The sequence below is a fragment of the Cynoglossus semilaevis genome, chromosome 20, assembly GCF_000523025.1.
Source record: "Cynoglossus semilaevis isolate Cse_v1.0 chromosome 20, Cse_v1.0, whole genome shotgun sequence".
In the NCBI taxonomy this organism is placed as follows: Eukaryota; Metazoa; Chordata; class Actinopteri; order Pleuronectiformes; family Cynoglossidae; genus Cynoglossus; species Cynoglossus semilaevis.
The window spans coordinates 4909114-4929015 of NC_024326.1; the positions used below are offsets into that span (position 1 = coordinate 4909114).

At 40.7% G+C, this 19902-nt stretch overlaps 1 protein-coding gene across 1 annotated transcript in view; it reads right to left on the reverse strand.

Moving 5' to 3' along the window:
* LOC103396168 (dipeptidyl aminopeptidase-like protein 6) overlaps positions 1-18894 on the reverse strand; it is a 67516-nt gene extending 48622 nt beyond the window's left edge. Inside the window, exon 1 of the mRNA XM_008334157.3 lies at positions 17508-18894. Within this exon, the coding sequence (XP_008332379.1) occupies positions 17508-17699 (192 nt within the window). The 5' untranslated portion in view covers positions 17700-18894. The remainder of the gene's footprint in view (positions 1-17507) is intronic.
* Positions 18895-19902: the final 1008 nt, after the last annotated feature.

The following is a 19902-nucleotide window of genomic DNA, read 5'->3' on the forward strand; positions in this document are numbered from 1 at the left end:
GATTACACAGAGGTAATTAATGAGTACACAAGACTTTAATCAGACTCATTATTGGTCTTTTACCAGGAGAGGACTTTTCAGGGGAAACAATTAATCTACCATTGTCTCCTCGGTGCTGTTAGAACAGACACACACACACTCCTGACATTAACACTCACACACACACACACGATAAAAAAATATAACATTGCCTTTGTCTCACTTTGCCTTTGAGCTTTGTTTGGACCCATATCAATACTTGAGTTTTAGAGGGAAGGCTGCCCCGCTGATGGATTCACTCATTAAGTAATAACCACGGTAACAGTTGCTTCACATTACTCACCAACACCAAGCCTGTGGTTTTGTTGTATAACATATGGCACATAAAGTCTAATCTAAAGTTCATTTACATCACTTCGGTCGGGTTTTATCGCAGCAAACAGTTTGGAGGAAACACACATTTCCAACAGAAGTGTAAGATTCAGCGTAATAAAATGGCTTCTTTTTTCTACGGTGGTTATCTGTTTATCGCTTCTTCCACATATTCTCTCCCCAGTTGATTACAGATATTTATACCAAGAACCATTACAGTGTGAGTGAAAGCTATTACATCTTTGCAACAGTATGATTTACATTTGTGGATAAATGAAAAGCTGTGTACGAAAGCAAATAGTAATTTCTGTTGTGGAAGCTTAAAAGTTGGAAACCAATCACGTTGATGATAAAATAAAAAAAAAATAAAAAAAAGCTCCACAGAGGATTTGGGTCCATTTGATATGATAACATCACACATTTACTGCAGAATGGTTGCACGCACAACCAGCTGTTGAGATTTCATTTGCTTAAGCCTCAGGAGCAGCTCTGTTTTATGATTTTTATGCTGAAAATCAAAACAGATTGCATTGACACAGTATCTTAAAAAAGCAAGAAAGAATTTTATATTTCACTCAAATGTAATACAAAAACAAATTAAGGAAAAGAGTCTGTGCGATACACAGGGCTGTCTCATGCAGTAAAACAAAAATAAAAACTCAGAATTCTACTCTCAGGCAAATATAAACACCACACACCCAAACTGCCACAGCAGGAGACAGGAGTCTGAGGCTGCTGGCGTCTCTGGGGTCCAAAGAAAAACCTAATGATGCCTGATCTCACAAAGACGAGTCAATTAGTCGGCGCTGACCCGGTGGCTTAGGAGCCAATGCTACCTGTTCTGCTCTGATGGCTTTAGATGTGGTGACTGTACAAACCATTTAATACAAGGCACACATACAGGTAGTGAAAAGCAGCACATCCTTGTGACCAGGCATCTTAGCTCGGGGAAGGTAGCCATCAGTGGATGGGTACCGTTCATCCCTTAACAACCACAGTGGTCGTTAAGGGATGAACACTTTCCAGAAATAGCCCTCTGATTGGCTGTAACATTTAACTTATGCCGAGCTGGTACTTAGGGCCACAGAGTGTGGCAGACACATCACGGACACATTCACAAACCACTACTGTACCATCAGCCTGTGGTTTAAACATATCACCTTCAACCATAAAGAACAAACACTGAGCATCTTCACAGGGTTAATCAGCAAAAATAATAAATATATATATACATATATACACTAAATCCTTAAATATAACACACAGATGTAGACAAACAAATGATGGTGGTCTCTGAGCAACTGAATCTAAAATGATGGAGTGTCACATTTAATTCAAATAAATACAGAAGAAAAATTAAGACAAAATCTCTGCAAAGAATACAAACTTTCTTTTTAAATATCAACACAAAGAACAATGTGACTCAAGGATGTCAGGAATTTAAAAAATCAATATCAAAATACAAGTATACTGCGTGAAAAGTGAGGTCGTGCTATTCTCACCAAAGGCCTGTCGATGCATCATTGCCGTGGAGACGACAACCTATTCACACCTGCAGACCAAACCCAAACACACACACACACACACACACACACACTGAATGAAAGGAAAACTGCCTCCTTCCACGTTCCACCATCGAGCCATGAGTCGTCTGTTAATGCACAGCGAGCCACCATTTGAGGACCACTGACAGAGTTTCCAGATGTTCGAACCAAACCGCTCCCACGCATTCAACTTGGAGTTCCAGATGTTCGAACCGCTCCCACGCATTCAACTTGGAGTACAGCGTATACAGATTAGAGCAGTCCAGTACAATCGAGAACCAAACCTCTAATTGACTTTTTTACAGTCGTGTCTATTAACACAAATGAAAACTCATCTGCCAGGAAACTTTTTAGAAATCCCTTTTCGTGGGATTTTGCTGAGGATGTGCCTCAGGTTTCTGTCAGTAGCCAACAGAAGTAGCACCTGTAGTGTCCTCCTGCTGCTGCAGCCCATCTGCCTGGAGGTTTAATATTCTGTGTGTTCAGGAAAGCTTTTCTGTGTGTCCATGGGTGGAACAGATGGTTGTCTGAGTTTCCACTGATTTCCTATTGGCTCAAACTTACTTTGCATCTTTTTTTTTCTGGCTTCCAGCCTAAACAAGATGTTTTAACCAGAGAACTGCTGCTAACTTGATATTTACTTTATCACTGGCCACTTTCTGTGAACCTTACAGATGTTTACAGATGTTACATTTTCTGAGGAAAATCCCAGTAAATCAGTCATTTTTACAATACTCAAAGACAAAGCCACGACAAACAGTGACACATTCAAACTTCCATCAAACGTAATTCTTCCTTAACTTATGGGTAGGACTGGAAGACATCAGTCTTCTGGATGATGAGAACGCACCAGAGCAGTGTCACAAACTGCAGAATTGTGCGTAGTGTTAGCTTTAGCTGTATCCCATTGCCATTAGCATGTATACTGTAAATACTATTGTAGGGTTTATATTTTAACTCTTACCATCAGACCACCATTGTCTGTGACCCCACCCTTGCTCTAAGGAACCTACAAATGCATTTACAAGGTTCTTCACTAATCTGCACAAAACAACACAAAGCCTTTTAGTGAGTGTTGCCAAACAACTATAAAAACAAAATCTATACAGGTCAGAGTTTGACAAAAGCAGCAGCACAGAGGATCAAAATGAGACGCTGCCAAAGTAAAAAAAAGTGAAAATGCTCCTTAGAAAAAAAGAGAGTGAGAGGGAAACAGCAAATTGAGACCACACTGTGAGCCTCCATTTGCCAATAATAAAGGCTCACAGTGTGGTTTCAATTTGGCCTCCACAGTAGATCTTAGCAGGCCGCGACATCCTGATGCTCAACCCTTCAATCAACGTGAGTAGCAGAACCCTTTTCTGACGTCTGCAGCTCGAACCTTAATTCAAACACAAACCCAATCCACCTTCAAAAAGGCAAAGCCTAATATCTCCAGGGTAGAGGAGTCTGTTCTGAAAGATCAAACTCAAATAAAAGTCTTAGTTCTGAAGGTTTCGGAGCTTTTATGTGGGACGGTAGATCTGTGCCAAAACTAATTATCGGTGTCTGGGCTTAGAGAGGAATGATCTTGAAATACTTGGGTTTGTTTTAATGATCCAAAAGTATTTTCTTTTCAGGTCTCAAAGAACCTAGTTTTTTTGTAAACAACCTCTTTGTCTTTGACACAGTAACAGAGCATTTGTCTCAAAATGTGTCTGAAGAAAAATACTCATTTGCAAAAGTCCACAAAAACAAACTTTTCTGTCTTGGTGAAATCTGATTCAATTCAAATGACATTGTAAACACTGTTACATTCAATTGACAAATGTACTATTCAAATAAACAAGCCAAAGTGACATACCTACATTAAACACATTAAAACATATTTAACAATATAAAGTGAACATACTTCATATACACATTATATATGTTTGTGCATTGGGATTAAATGCAGATTTATGACACAGTATTACAGCATATGCTCACGCCTACACACTAGAATGGAGAGATAAAAATCATCTTTTCTTTGCTTCACTTTATCAAAGCACCTTTTGAAGTTTGCAGGTTCTTACAAAGACAACCGCAGGCAACTCTACTGAGCTTAAAAATGCCGAGCAAACAGCAGATAGGTGTATATACATGAACCAGGCGATAAAAGACAACAGTGAGGAAATTATGTCAACAAGTAAAACAGTAAAGTAGTTCATTAAGTTTAGCACATGGGCAGCAGGCATATAGATGAGCAGGGTGAGTCAGCAGGCATTTGTGGGTCATTAACCCATCTGCTGATCCTGTCCTTGTAAAACAGACTTACGAGCCTCATGAACTTTATGGACGCTCATCAAGGACTTACAAGAGGGTAGTAAAACAAAAGGAGGAGGGGGAAAGTTAGAGCGGGATTTTGGCAAGTGCAGGTGTTATGTAAATTTGTTTGACATAAAACACGGTCCTGAGGCTATAAAGAAGGAATTACCAAGCATGTGTACTGTACCTCCACATTATTGAGGCAAGAAATCTTCAAATAAAGTGCAGTCACAGGTGTAAAGATGTCAGTGGGCCAAGACGAGGACAGGAACACGGTGCGATACATCATCGTTCTTTTGCTCTTTTTCTTTTTCTTTTTTTTAAATACACACAGATACTAGGGAGTGATTAGAAACAAATTAAAACACCTGATTAAATCGAGCATCATTTACTGCACATCCAATATAATATTCATTGCCGAGCGTAACTATATCTCCAAGGACCTGAATCTAACTACAAATTTTCAATTACTTTATGATTAATTATTCTCTCTATTAGCGCTGCAGCAGATCGGAATAAGGACTGAACTGAACACACACACACACACACACACACACAGCGAGAGCAAAGAAAGACTAATGATAGTGTGATACGTGTTCACCACGAATATTTCACAGACAAAGAAAAAAATCCAGTGTTATTACTGTCGATCATTTCTCACCAACTCTGAATAATTACACGTCTCCCCCACAGGAATGACAAAGAGTCTAACCTCACCCTTAAGTCTCTCCTTGTCCTGAAGAATGTAGGTGAAAAGAAATCTTGTCAGCGACTCACAAAAACTACTAACAATAAAGTCATTCCTGTCATCATCAGGACATTTTTACAGTTAAAAATATGTGAAAATGTCATCTCTCAGGAGCAGCCCATACAACGGCTGATTCTTTCGACAGCATCTGTGAGCCCTTTGATGGTGTGGCGCCGAGCTTGTCTTCTAACTCCAACCTCCTTCGATACTTTTATGGTGGAATTAGCTACAAAGCTCCTGCATCCCACCTTCACTGGACTGGTGAGCTTGACCAGGGGTTCTGGAACACTGTGGACTTGTGGGTAGCAACCCCCCGCCAGTCCCTTTGGGATCTGGTGATAGTATGTGGTAGCTCTGTGTGGATGAAATCTTTGTTGTCCTTGTCTTTGATGATGTCACAGCTCATCATCAGAGAGTAAACAATGTTGCCAGTGTTTAGCCACGGTGGTTGCAAACAGTAGCAGCGGGAGTTAAAAGTCTACTGTATCACCCATGAACATGAACAACATGGAAATCTCTGACAGCCTGTGCACTGTCAGGCATCACCAGAGCTCTGGCTCAGCAGGGATTTAAGTTATGTTTTAAAAGTTTACCTGGTGTCTAAGTCACAACACACAAGTAAAGAGCAGGAAATGCATATTTTCAGGCATCAACTGTAGCCTCAAGACAAAACCTCAGGACGCCTGGATGGATCAACGTCGGCTGATAAACACTGGCGTCTCAAACGTATCTGTCAACGTCTGACACGGTCTAGTTGTGCTGACACCAACTACCAGGCTGATGCTGATAATATCACAGACAAAACTTACTGCGCTACCAAGCAAAACTCAACGTTTCTGAGCGTGGTTTATTCTGCCATGCCGCTGAGCTAACCATCAAGTAAAAAAAATTCAAAAATACTTTAAACATTTGCAAAATGAGTGAGATGAGGTTAGTTTTTTTTGAGGAAATACAAATTTGGTTTGTTCATCCTGAAAAAAAAAGTTCCCAACTCGCCGCCTGTGTTGTGGAGCTCCGGCTCTTCCTAATGGGATGCATATTAAATATGTATCCGAGTAAAAAAGCTGATAATGCATGATAGGAATGAGGAAGCACTCTAGGCATTACACTGCAGCCCTTGCTTAACCACAGTTAATGTCTGGGCGGAGAGTGCATTAAAGGTATTTCAGTGCTGGGTCCTTCTTGTCTGGGTTAGTCCTGACTTGTCATCACAGAAACGAGAAACAAGAAAATTAGAAAATCGAATTGTTCCAGGTCGAGCTCAAATTGAGTGGTAGTGCCGATGAATAAGCCATACATTTATTTCACTTAATAAAAGGCCGATACATTGCTACTTAATGCATGTTTATAACAGCAAACGTCCTTCAGCATCTCTCTCTGCTGATAAAGTTAACAAGCTGTCAAGTTTGTATAAACTGCATACGTAATAACAGTGATTTCGCAGGAAACCAACAGCAGCTTGCATCAGTGGCTGTCATCTGAAGTGCTCGTTATGTCCTCAGACAGTTTGAAAGCTAAATTAATAAATAAACATCAGTGCGCTGACACTTCCTCCAGCCCAACAACAACAGCAACAGCAGCAGCAGCTTGTAATTTCGTCAGAAAATGTTTTCACGAGCGCTCGGCAGCATCACATTGATTAAAAGCATAATTAGAATAGACGTCCACAAATGCAAACACGGCTTACACGTGTCCCTAATAATATTTGACACACTCACCTTCCACAGTCTCTCCACCCGGGACAGCTTGCGTGTTTTCATGGTGGTGAAAGAGCCGCATGTGATGTGATGTGTGTGTCAGTGTAGGGATGGGAGTGAGGAGTGATGTGGACGCAGGGAGACAGAGATGCAGAGTAATGACCCTGGTCATAAACCAGACACACCTCAAACCTCAGCGCAAATAATCCTGTCGTCAGCATCTCAGCCCTAAGTTAGAAACATTAGGATGAAGCACGAGGTCGGTAGGGTGTGTGTGAGAGAGCGAGAGAGAGAGAGAGAGAGAGAGAGATTGAGTGCTACAGATTCAATATAACTCCTGTTATTAGGTATTCTCTGGCATTTTATATTTTTAGCCATGTCAAAAACTTTACTCTTCTACAATTTCTATGTTTTTTTCATATATATTTTTGAAATATTTTTAGTTATTCAAGCTAAGTTTTTACCAACCTCTGCTTTATTTGAGGCAGGCAGAAACTTGTTATGCCATTCAGGCTTGTATTAACTGATGAACAATTTTCCATTATTTATGTGTAAACTTTTTTTCCCCTCTTAGCTATCTGTGTCTCTTTTCCTTTTTTTTTTTAGATTTTCATAATTTAGGACCAACTCTTTAATTTTTCAATAAACTTTAAATTTGTTTTTAGCTATTTCCTTCAGCAGTCTGTGTTTGCTTTAGGCTACATCTGACATTCATTAGAGCTGGCATTTAGATATTCTCTAGCTAAAATTCAGCAAAAAAATAATATTATATTAATATTTGCAATTGTTGCTATTTTTGACAGGTTTTATTATTTTTGCTTAATTTCTGACAACTTTAAGACAGGAGTTTTTGGTAAAATTTTTAAAATTTTGCAAACGTAGGTTTTCTTTTTTTAACTTTACAGCCACTTTGTTTGTTATCCCCAAACCATAAACAATTTTAATACAAGAAGCTTTGGATGGCTAAACAGCAAACCAATTTTTTGAGAAAAGTTGTTTTCTTCCAAAAAGCTATTTGTCATCTTGATTAGAGTTTTCTGCAGGTGACTCTTTGGTCACAACAAAGGGAGACATTATCCTGCCAAATATAAACCAATGATTCTGCAGCTGAGGGAGTTTGTGCTTTTGCCATTATTATATGGATTCCCTGCTTTTACCAATGACTTTTGCCATTATTATATGGAAAAACACATTTATATGGATTCCCTGCTTTTACCAATGGCCTTTATGGCAATAGTATCTTATAGAAGAATGTGAAAAAAGTGTGTCCAGTGTTTTCAGGTGTGTGTTTGTATGCTGGCAAACTCCCTACTCCCCACTGCACTGCTCCCTTAAGTAAACAACATCATCATGGAGACCCTACAATAAACAAGCCAGGGACCCACACTGTTAGTTCAGGCCAGAGTGTGGTCACATCTACAGTACATCACCAGCAGAGATTAAGGAAGAACTTGTGTTGATGAACACACTGACCTCTGACACACAACTCTGGATGCAACTGAGGAGGAATGAAGCCAAAGCGATCATCCTCTTTACAACAATCAGCACTGAACCACTTACCTGGGCCATTAGCTGCATCTCACTGTTCAGCAGAGATCAGCATTACACACCACACGTAGGGCCAGGTCACTTTATGGCCCTTTTTAACCAGAGTTGTTTATCCTGCCTCTCTTGTTCTCCTAGGAGAAATTTACCTCGCCTTAACGTAGGCTTTCTGCACTGATAACAGTGCTGCTCACACAGGCCAGAGGCAGGCTAGAATTTCTTTAAGTCTTAGGTCACACCAACGACGCATTGACCCTGTGCAGCTAACACCTATGAGGTTTCAGTATGCGTGTACCTGCTGCGCTACCTGTGACCCCAAAGAATATTATATGAAGCATCAGATGCGTCGGCCACTCTGTTCTAAGTGTTGAGCTTTTTCCACTTTTTAAAGACAGGAATCTAGAGTTCAAAGTATTTCAATGGTTAAATATAATTACACAAAGCTGTGCCGTCGTCTTAAATGAAAATGTGGGAGAAGAATTATTACCCAGCTCTACAGTTTTCACACATACATTTCAATGTAATTTCCATATATATATATATACATACATACATATATATGTGTGGCTGCAAAAGTTCTTAAAATTAAATACATTTCAACAAGTAAATAAAAAGTAAAATCTAAAGTAAAATCTAAAGTACTTCAATAGAATGCCTCGTTCCATCACTGAAGTTTACTAAAGTGTTAAGTTTGCATATTGGTTTCAGTGAGGAGATATTTAGACTAAATATCTTTCCTGATCTTTATTTATTCACTCACTGCTTGCTGTGCAAAAATTGCCTCAGAGATAATACGGTTTACTTGACCTCTTCTTACTGAGCCAATGACTGCACCCACATAAGTCACTCGGAGGACACTGCCTCTGCCAAGTTACTGTCTCTGAATAAAAACAAAAGCTTCTTGTGTTTCACAGGCGCAATTCTAGGATTATAGGAGGCGATTAAGTAGTTGTAAAGTTTTTAGATTTGTGGTTCTGCTCACAGAATTGCTGTTAGAGGTTGCATTGCTGCACAGACCTATAACTCAGTGAGTGGTCAGTGCCACAGTAACCAACAGAGGTGTCTGGAATAATGCATTTGTACAATAGCTAATCTAATACTCAGTGGGCAAACACTAGTCTCACTGCTCATTTTGACCAAAATCTGCAGGTATGGTATTTATAAAACCCCCTGCAGAAAGGAAGGCAGCCTACAACAAGACCCCTGCATTGGGCCCAGTGCAGGCTGAAACCAATATAGTTTCCGTAACGCACCAATTTCCACAATATACACAGTACGTCAGCTATATAGTACAGTCCCATAATGCATCAGCCGGTCTCACTGGGAAATGTATCATCATTCATCATGTTTTGACTTCATTCCAATATCTTTTATTGAGGTACAATTTGACAGACTGCCAGCTTCAGAGTACTGAGTCCCTCAGTAGCGTCCCTGTTGTCTCCAACAAACAATCATTACCCGCCCTCTCCTATTTTTTTTTTGTTCTGCTCCATGAGTGCCACTCTGAACATCATCACTAAAGTCAGCACTCGAGCTCAGGGGAAAGCAGCCTGAATATGGGCTGAGAGCAAAAGCGTAGACATATTGGTGAAAATGATGAAGTACTTACAAAGTTTCCAAGCACTGACAATATAAACCATACACAGTGACAATGACCTACTTGTGGCTGTACACAGGAGTTAGGTAAGAAGCTCTATATATATATATGGATATGTATACACACACATATACAGTATATATATATATACGCACTCACTGTCACTGCACACGGCTGCCAAACAACTGAAATGCTGCAAATAGGTAAATGCTCTGACCTCACAGAAATAACAAACTTGAATGTTTTACCTTCATGACCGGAGCCTCTAAACTTTTCTCCTCTTCCACTGGTGTCCAGAACAGAATACACACAGGAGGTCAGGCCAAGGATACAACACGGAAACCCCTCTCATGTGTTATTCATCAGAAGACTATACCAGAGCCTGGAGCTGGAGAAGGCCTGCTTAGTTGTGGCATCAGTTTGTGAGAGAACCAATCCCAGCACAAGCCTGTTACGGCGGATATTTCCACTCCGCTAACTGCATTCTTAATGGCCGTCCTTCCCTCCACTTGTCTCAATGACACAAAACACTAACATATTCAACAATTTCAACAACTTCTATTTCATGCAGCAACAAGTGTCTGGTGGGAAATTGTCAACATTCAGAAACAACTCGCTGCACAACAAACCAACGTTCGATCGGTGCTTGTATTTACTTTGCGTAATTAACCAAGTAATTTTTAAAATGTCATTTGTTCAGCTTGTTGACTTGTGTTTGTAGTGATTAAAGTAATGTATTTTCTCTGGTACAAACCCTATGGTGATTAAATGAATGATGTTGGGGATTTACTGCACTGTAACTGGACAGTGTTGACTTTGCAGTAGTATGTGTTCAGACCAAGAAAAAAAAATACACTTGATGTCCCTTAGATTTGAATAGGAAATTCTCACTAATTAAAGTGTGTGTGTATATATATATATATATATACATACATACATACATATACACACACACAGTATACAGTATATGTGCTATTAGGGCTTAAGACATTTCCTAAATGGCGCTGCGTGTGGGTCTCAGGTGTGTGTCGCTGTAGTATCATGGTCGGGTCAATAAGAGAATCTGCTTGTGTGACAAAACAGATTACTGCTGCCTGGTCTCAGCTCAGACCGAGTCTGAGAGAAGCCAGGAGGAGAGGCGCTGCTGCTCCAATTCCTGTCGACACAGATGTTGTCAGAGAAATTTACCTCAACTGCCTGGAAGTTGTTTTCATTACCGCAGTCATGAGAGACTGGGGCCTCACTTTCAGTATAAGTAGGGGGAAAAGAAACACTCTAATTCAGGAAAACAAGGACAAATACTGCTTACATGCAAATTGTAAGCTACTAACGACAGTTTCCACTTAACCCGACAAAGGAGAAGCACAGGAATATAAACAAAAGTACAGTAGGAGGAGTACATGTTAAAGTAATTGTGTATAATGTTCTTATGTTACGAATGGTTCAAGTATAATACAGAGATGAGGAGCAGATAGCAGATGAGGCGCTCACACCTCACAAGTCACTTTTCTGTTGACACTTAACCAATACTATTTGTGCTCACATATTTTATTTATTCATCAATTACTATTTATATTATGTACTTGGAGACCCACCCTAAGGAAGTATTTCTGACAAAGGGACCACCCTAGTATGTACCCACGCTGCAAATGATTACATCGTCACCTGCTTTAGAAAAGGTCCCCGTGTCTCCAGGTCAAAAGAACTCATTAGTGGGACTGCAGTGATGTTGCTAGGAGGCCGAGTAACCTTTCAGAAGAACTGCAGACGTACAACGTATTTTTGGTTTTCGTAGTTAGGTAAGAGGGTGTGGTAAAAGTCTGATCACAATGGTGTACACTTGGATGTGATCAGAAAATCTACACACGTTAAAACCAATAAAATACCCGTACACTGCTTCACATATTACTTTAAGCCAAACAATAAGACTCTACTGTCTACTATTTAATCGTACTCCATCAAGCAGACAACTTTACACACCATTATAACAAAAGTGCAACAAGTCCATTTTAAATGAAGCCTTATGGCTCCACCCTTTACTTCTACAGGCTCTATGGTTCCACTGCAAGTCACTGAAGATCAGCATCAATCATTTACAGCCTGCGTAATAATACTGTAAATCATCAAAAGGAAAAGGAGCAGCCTCACCGCCCTGCAGCTGAGGCAGAGCAGCCTGTTGACACGCTGCTGACAGCTCTGCTCGGGGGGCGGGGAGATGAAGCAGGGTGGTGAGTGCAGTGATCGATGACAGATCGCTAAGGTGCTGCGTGGGAGATGAATGTCCTGCTGAGACGCCCATTGGGGAAAATCTGATCTCAGCGAACGGTCCATGAGCACACAGGCTTTAAACGATTCACAGAGAGAACGCCAATTTTCAGAGACTGAAAAATAAACATCTCGGTTGAACTGGACGGAGCCTGTTGCATGTTACACGGGAGAGCACACAGTGTGCAATCTGAGACATTCACTGTGTCATCACCAGATGGCACTCAACCCAACATCATGTGTTTGTGTGAGTGTGTGCACATGCCGTGTCTGTGCAGCCTCACCCTTTCCACCTTTGCAACCATGGCAACACAGAGCGAGAGGTCCTGCAGAGGATGCTGTTTGTCCTGAGGGGAGGAGCCGCTCTTGGTGACAGCACATTTGCTTTGTCTGCCTCTCGCTGCACAGTGGCTCGCATACTTTCTAACCCCGCACTGGCCTCACTTTAATTTGGTGTTATCAAACTCTTGGTTTGCCTGCACCAGCCTGCTTCCTGTAGGCCAATCGATTGAATTTCAAACCAGCCTTGCGCAGGTTCAGTGTGTTTTACAACAACAAAGAGTCAAGCAGCCACATAGGGAGAGGAATTGCTCAGTGAGATTTTAATCTTCACTCCCTCTTGGCTCCGTGAAACATTTTGCCCAGCTTTCAGTTGATTGTTTTGTTTTTATTACCTGCAGCTGAACTGTTTTGATTCAGTCTCATAGCACCAGTCGGCCATTGCTCGCTCAAAACTAAATACTACACAGACAGTTAACTGCTGTAGCCACGACATCATTTCAAGGGAGTTAATAAAGCATATAAATGTTCCATATGGACAGGAGTAGGACTCAAAATTGATGCTAATTTTGCTCCATAACTGTTGGTTATGTTCCACAAATGTCCAATAAAAACAGGAAGTCATCAGACAGATGACGGTCGAGAGTCAAACCCAACTGACGTGCAATCTGGCCAAAATCAGTCAGAAATGACACGATTTGACAGAACACTTACATTTTAAATAGTCCAGATTTCCCAGCCTGTATGATGAGCTTGGACTAGTATTCTGTAAAGAATTGTTAAATGTGGGATATTTCCCAAGCACTCACACACAGAAGCCTTTTTAAATGAGCAAGCAACAACTTTTCCACCACCATTGTGGGGAATATGGAAAACAACTTTTTATGGCCACGGCCAGTGATGGTTTACTTGACAAGGTTACATCAAACAGTGCACTCATGAGGATCTTTTCTCCTTGCCCATAGCTGACCACGCCTGAATGACTGTTGGGTCTGTTGGGTCCCTTTGAATAATTTTTATCCTAAATCTCCATTTTACCCTGATGTTTTCTTTCACCTAATAAATCCTCTGTCTTAATAAAAAAAAGTCTGACCCTGCTTTATGGTAATATTTCAGCAGATTGGGAATTTTACAATTTCACCAGACATCATCAAAAAAAATCAAAATAGTGCAGCCTAGTCTTGTGTCAAAGAGTCGAGAAAGGCACGTAGATGTGACAACAAGAAGAAGAAAACAACTGCACCTTGTGAGCTTTAATTAATTATGTCTAATATGTGTAGAAAAATAAAAACATTATTATTATTATTGAACTTCTGTGACCCAATAGAAGTTGTGTAAGTTTTATAAGTTTTACTTTCAAAGCCTTAAAGCCTTGAGCAAAAACTGCAGGTAGTGACTTTATAATGTAACGCAATAGAGCGCCCTGGTGGTCTTTGTGAAGGCGTCTTCCCATTTCCAGACAAGTTTTGAATAGAGAAGAAATCTTTGCTGTACTTTACTCTTAATCTTTTTTCTCTGCCCAGTGATTATCTCCAATCTTTTCACTTACACACACACATAAAGTGCAGTCACTCAAACACACACTTGATTGAGTAACATGAATGTGAAGCACACAATGAGCCACAAGGAGAACAAGAGCAGCCCACGCCGTGTCACTGTTCCCCCTCTTCCCTTGTTAAACATTTTCTGCCTAATTTATACCAGGGAGAGACGAGAGATGCAAACTGATATGTTAGGTTCATGTGAGGACACAGTGTGCGTGTGTTTGTCTGAGTGCCGCCAAAGTATATATATATTTTTTTTTTATCCTGTAAGGTACATTTTCTTTAAAAAAGATACTACAAATTTTCCACTGTGTGAAAGTTGTTCCAATACTACAGTTATGAGAGACTGGTGCCTCCCTTCGACCGACCAACAGATGGATAGACAGATCTGGCACACTGCTCTCTTATGGCAAGCCGTTTTAACATTTAAACGCTAAGTTGGATATATATTGCACATATCTGTAACGCAGTTTTGCCTAGTCAAAAAGAGAAGTTTGGATATCTGACGAGCCCACGCTGGCCGCAGTTTTTGCCTGCGTCGTCATAATGTTTCGGCAGTGGGATTTAGGTGATAAAAGTATTTCGGCCTAAAACGAAAAAATGCGCTTTAGGGTTACAGAAATAGAAATCAATATATTAGGTTCAAGAAAAGAGAAAATAAAAGAGAGGTGGCGCTACTGCTCCAATTTCTGTAGACGCAGATGTTGTCAAAGAAATTTAGCCGTTATCGCAGTTATGGAACGAACAAACGAACAAACGAACGAACGAACGAATAACAAATATGTGTGGCATAAATGCATTTTGAGAAATGTACATAAAAGCCTGAGGTGCATGAATATGATAATGTCAGTGGGACGTTGGCAGACATTCGTGAGGAAGTCATCGTCCATTGTGTTATTCTGTCACTCATCACGGTGTGCCGACTATGAAACCTGTAGAATCGGTTTAGCAATGTGAGACAGAGACTAAAAGAAATGGCCACATGTTCCCTGGTGTGATGTCTCTATTAAGGAAAATTAATAGTCATTTGTCTGAAAGTAAATTACCACCATATTTCACCTAATTAAGGACACCCTGGTTTCTATTTGCAGTTTTAAAAAAAAAGGTGCTGAGGAGGGGACAGAACTGCTGGCGCTGCTGATATTTCCCTGCAGGTGACTCAAACCACAAAACACCGCTGCTCGCACACAATTCAGCAACAATTAATCAATCCCACAACACAAACATACACACACACACACACACACACACACACTTCTCCCACAAATATGCAGGGCTTCCTTTATTCGAGCTCAGGAGCTTAAAAACAACCCAGTAAACAAATAAACACTTGTTCAAAGGAAATAATGTTTTCTTTTCTCTCTATTTTTTTACAGTTTTGTGCCAAACACTGCCTCAAACCACTAAACCTACACCTGGGGCTAAGCGATTTGAGAAGCAGGCTGAATATCTGATCAGGTGAAAATACATTCATACTCCTTCAATTTAAAGTTTTACCATTTCAATGGAAACTAAGTGCAACTTAATGGAAACAACGTGAGCTAATCCAGACTTTCACAGTAGCAAATAAGGCTGGAAATAGCACTCATTGGAATAGTCTCCCCCTCTCTTGAGGCAAAGGCAATTTCATGCATCAGCACGACTCTGGGGAACACACAGCTAAAAGGTGACTTCAAGGTTAACAGTGCATAGCCAACAACAAAGATGTAAAAATCCATAACAGCTCCTGATTTTGCTTCCTTAATTACTACAGAAATTAATTAGAGGATTTCTTTTAAAATCACAGACTCCATTGAAACAAGTTGTAAATGTGGGAAATACTTGGTAACTACTGTTCATCCCAGTGTTGCCGTTCACAGCCGATGTGTTGTCAGCGTTCAGCCTGTTGGCAACATTATCTCTTGATTTTCAGTGTGACAACCATTAATAATTCAAAGGAACATCCCCCGGTTTGGCAGCAGTAACTTACAGATAAAAGGCCACTGAAGCCCATTCGTGTTTGCTGTAGGTTTGAACCGGTGTCAAGCAACATATCATTCTACAGATACAACAGATCTATAATACAGGAATAAAAATTGAATCCACTGCAGGCAGACCACTGTTAAATATCAGACTATGTGGCCAAAGGGCAAACAACCTCTAAAAGGCAACAATTAACCCACACTGGGGTTTTTTTCTTTTGTTTGTTTACAACATTGTAACTGAAATTTTCACAATTCAATTTTCTGACCACAACCAAATCAGAATCATTTTGTCAACCACTGAGCAACAGTGTGGGCTAAACAACAGTGTTTAGCCCTGATGTGTGCTTAAAGACCTGTCCTTCAGTACCATGGAGAGCTCCAGGGAGGCACACAATGTCTCTGCAAACAAACACATCAGGTTGTCTACAATGCTTCACAAATCTACTCAAAGGAAGGGCATGAAAATGTTTCATTTTACACTCTAAGCCAGGCTCTCAAACCCATGCCATCCAGGCTGAAGCTACATTTTATGGATGAAAAATATATAATTTTTAATGACCAAAGGAAAAGGGAAGAAAGGCAAAATCAGACAGCAGTTTTGTTTTCATGTTTTACAACACGCACAAAGCGTAGCACCGTTGGAGGGGCTGGATGGGGGGGGTTCAATTTTTGACCAGATATTGATTTACTGACAGCAGTACAGCATCAAACCATAATTGTTTTGTGAACCACTGAGCAATGTAATTGGCACTATGTTTTGGTCACACACTGTAGTGTTGTGAAAAACTATATTCAGCACCACGGACAGTTCCAGAGGGACACAGCTGAAGACAAACGTGGGGTTCTGTTACATTTACTTTTAATAGATTTACAAAACCATGTCAGGTGTTGTCTCAGAAACCTTTCGTCTGACAGACCTTGCAGAAGTTCAACTCTGTAAACAATCTTTGGCACACCAACTGCCACGATCCTGACCAGCATGAAGACACCAGTGGAAACAGGGCTTTGCACACACAACTGAGAAATGGCACTGACACCATGTCAAAAACACTTTTTTTGTTGTCTTTGTCACCTCATCACAGACCAGAAAAGCCCAGGGGGTTTCAACCGTCGGTCGATACACTTGTCTTTAAAGTCTTTAAAACTAAAGCCACTTCACAAGAGATTTACAGCCTCGGTCAACATTTTCTTTTCTGTCACAGATTTATGGTCAGGTTCTCCACTGTGATGGATTTCAATATAGTAACCAGAGACCCAGTTTGGAAATATCAAGATATTAAACAGCAAAGGTGAAGTTCTGATCTATTTCCAAGAATTCCTTTTGCAACCAAAGTCTATAACTAGACATGTGTCTAATTCCATAAATTACACAGTTTCCGTTTCACAACTTGTGTCAACAAAGTAACAACATCATTGTTTACAGTCTTTTTCCTGTGTTCTCACACTATGGCATCGGCCACAGGGACAAACACACACACACACACACCAAAACAGACAAACGTGCAGCTGTCAGAGCATTAACAAAAAGAAGAGCACTCTCTATGCACACACTTTTTAAAACTCCGACCTTCAAACTACAGATCTCCAACACAGTCAACAGGCCACTGGTTACACTAGGTCTACATGTGTCTGCAGCGTGTGATGAGGCAGCTGCTATTGTTGACGTTTAAATCATAAGGGTCCTTACATCTTCGTCCTCTCGCACGCATTTTTTGCGGTACTGGACGGGGGGTCTGCCGTCCACTCTCTGCTGAGGGCTCTTGGCCGCGTTCTCGTCCTCCACCACATGTCCACCCAACAGACGGCTGGCCTCGGGTGGCTGCGGGAACGAATTGGTGGTATTGATCTTCCCGGTGAATCTCTGGTACAGCGAAGCCATGATGTAGGTTCAGTCCACAGCAGACAACTTACAGCATGTCAGAGCAACAGAAGGTCTCGCCTGACTGGGCTGTTTCTCTCTTTTCTACCCCCTCTCCTTTCTGCCTTTTTTTTTCTCCTGTTCGCTGTAAATCTATTGGTTTTCTGTGCGCACGGAGGAGACGCGATGGCAGGCTGCCAGATTCACCTCCGTGATGGAGCCAGGAAAGATAAGGTGAAGATATTTAACAAGAACCTCACTGCTTAAAGTGATGGAGCGCGGCTGAATCCTTGGCGGCGGTGTCCTCTCAGCTGTATCCCGGCGCACGACAGACTGGCTCTGGTTGTAGGTGTCAATAGTTCTTCCCTCTGTATTCAAAACACGTTGGTGCCTCCCGTCAGTTTCCTGACAATAGCAGGCGGATGCGCCGAATTTCCGACTAAACCCTGGACCTCAGCCAGACTCCCACTGATTGTCTACACAAACACAAACAAACGCGTGAATGATGATGTTTCCAGACTTTTCAGCTCAGCTCTGGGCTGACAGCCCGTCAGAGACGCAGAGATCCTGGAGCTGCTCTCTCCGCAGACGCGCTCTGCATGAGAAGTGACCGACCCTGAGCGAAGCACAAACACATGTCACGCAAACACTGCATGTGCTGCAGTCGTGCGCTGCACGAAAACAAGCCAAAAAGCCACACACAACACCGGGATTCACATGGGTTTACAGTCTTTCACAACGTAGTTGCACCCGTTTTTGGTTTTCACAACTGAGTCATAGGAAAAAAAACAAAACACAAAGTCCCAAGACGGAGCTTTAGTGCCTCTTTGTGGCGCAACGCATTAAAGCAGGCTGACAAGTACAATCTTTGAAAGTCATTAATGCCTGTAAAAGTGCAGGAGACGGTTAATTATGCATTTTTATATAACAATATTTGTATTTATATGAATATTTTAGGTTTGTGTGTCGGTCTTACTTCCTGCCGGGGGTAATTCGTGTGAGCATACTCACCTGCGCCTCTGTCGTCAGCCTCTGGTTCACTGTTTATCGTTTGTTTATTGTTTTTCTTGATGCTTTGTGTTTATGCTCTACACGACCGTTGCAACTGTAGTGCTGCAATTAGGCACCACCTGTTTCCGTTCAAGGCGTGGTGAAACCAAAGGAATTATTTTAGATTTTTTTTTTAACTCTATGTTAAACGATGATACAACTGAAAAGTGCAAAACTACCACCGAAAGAGTCCTTTAAAAAAGTGCATAAGTTAAAATAAAAATTATATTTATTTTACCCATTGTACAGTTTTATTTCGTCCTATTGAAGTCAGTGTATCGAACAATAAATAATGGCCACTTACATTATACTAGTTTTGTCTTTAAGTATAAACTGGAGATATTATATTAAAGCTAATATTAATATTTTTAATAATAATATTAATATTCTGTTGTCCACACTGCAATAAAAAAAAGTATCCTTGTTTTTCTACATGATTCATCATGGAAATAAATCCCAAGAATACAAACAATGTCAATAATTAAATAGTACAGTACACACCGCTCAGAACTTGGATGGAATGGAATGGACGACCAGATGGTGAGATGGATGGATGGATGGATGGATGGATGGATGGACGGATGGATGGGTGGGTGGAGGTGAAGTTACATGTCATGGTCAAACATCCTTGCAAACATTCCACAGATTGTATGGTAGCCTTTAGCATTCTATGAATCACAAGAAATCGTGTGATTTAATTTAATGTATAGTTATTGCACTTTTGGTGTCTGTATTCTACATCTACATTTCCTGATTTACTGCTGAATAAGTGAAAGAACCCAAGAGACGGCGCACAGCCAATGACATTGACCTCACGGCTTAGAATAAAAGCGAGTAAAGGGAAGACAGAATGCATCAGTGCAATGGTTGACACTAACAGTATTGGAGATTTGAACTTAAAAACTCTGACACCGTGGTCAAGTCTTTATTCCTGTGAGATCGTGAATGGATTCACAGTGTGGCTGAGCCAATTATTAAATCAGGTCAACGTCAAGTCGTCAACTGTCACAGCATAAAATAAAATTAAAGTGCCGTCAATAATGTATTTTTATGAAGATTTCATAACTACAAGGTCACAGATTGTCGTGAATGCAGATGAGGGTAAAATAGAGTTACCCAGGGATGGACGTCCTGTGCTGCAGCATTGAAATTCAATATTATTCTGGGAGATTTT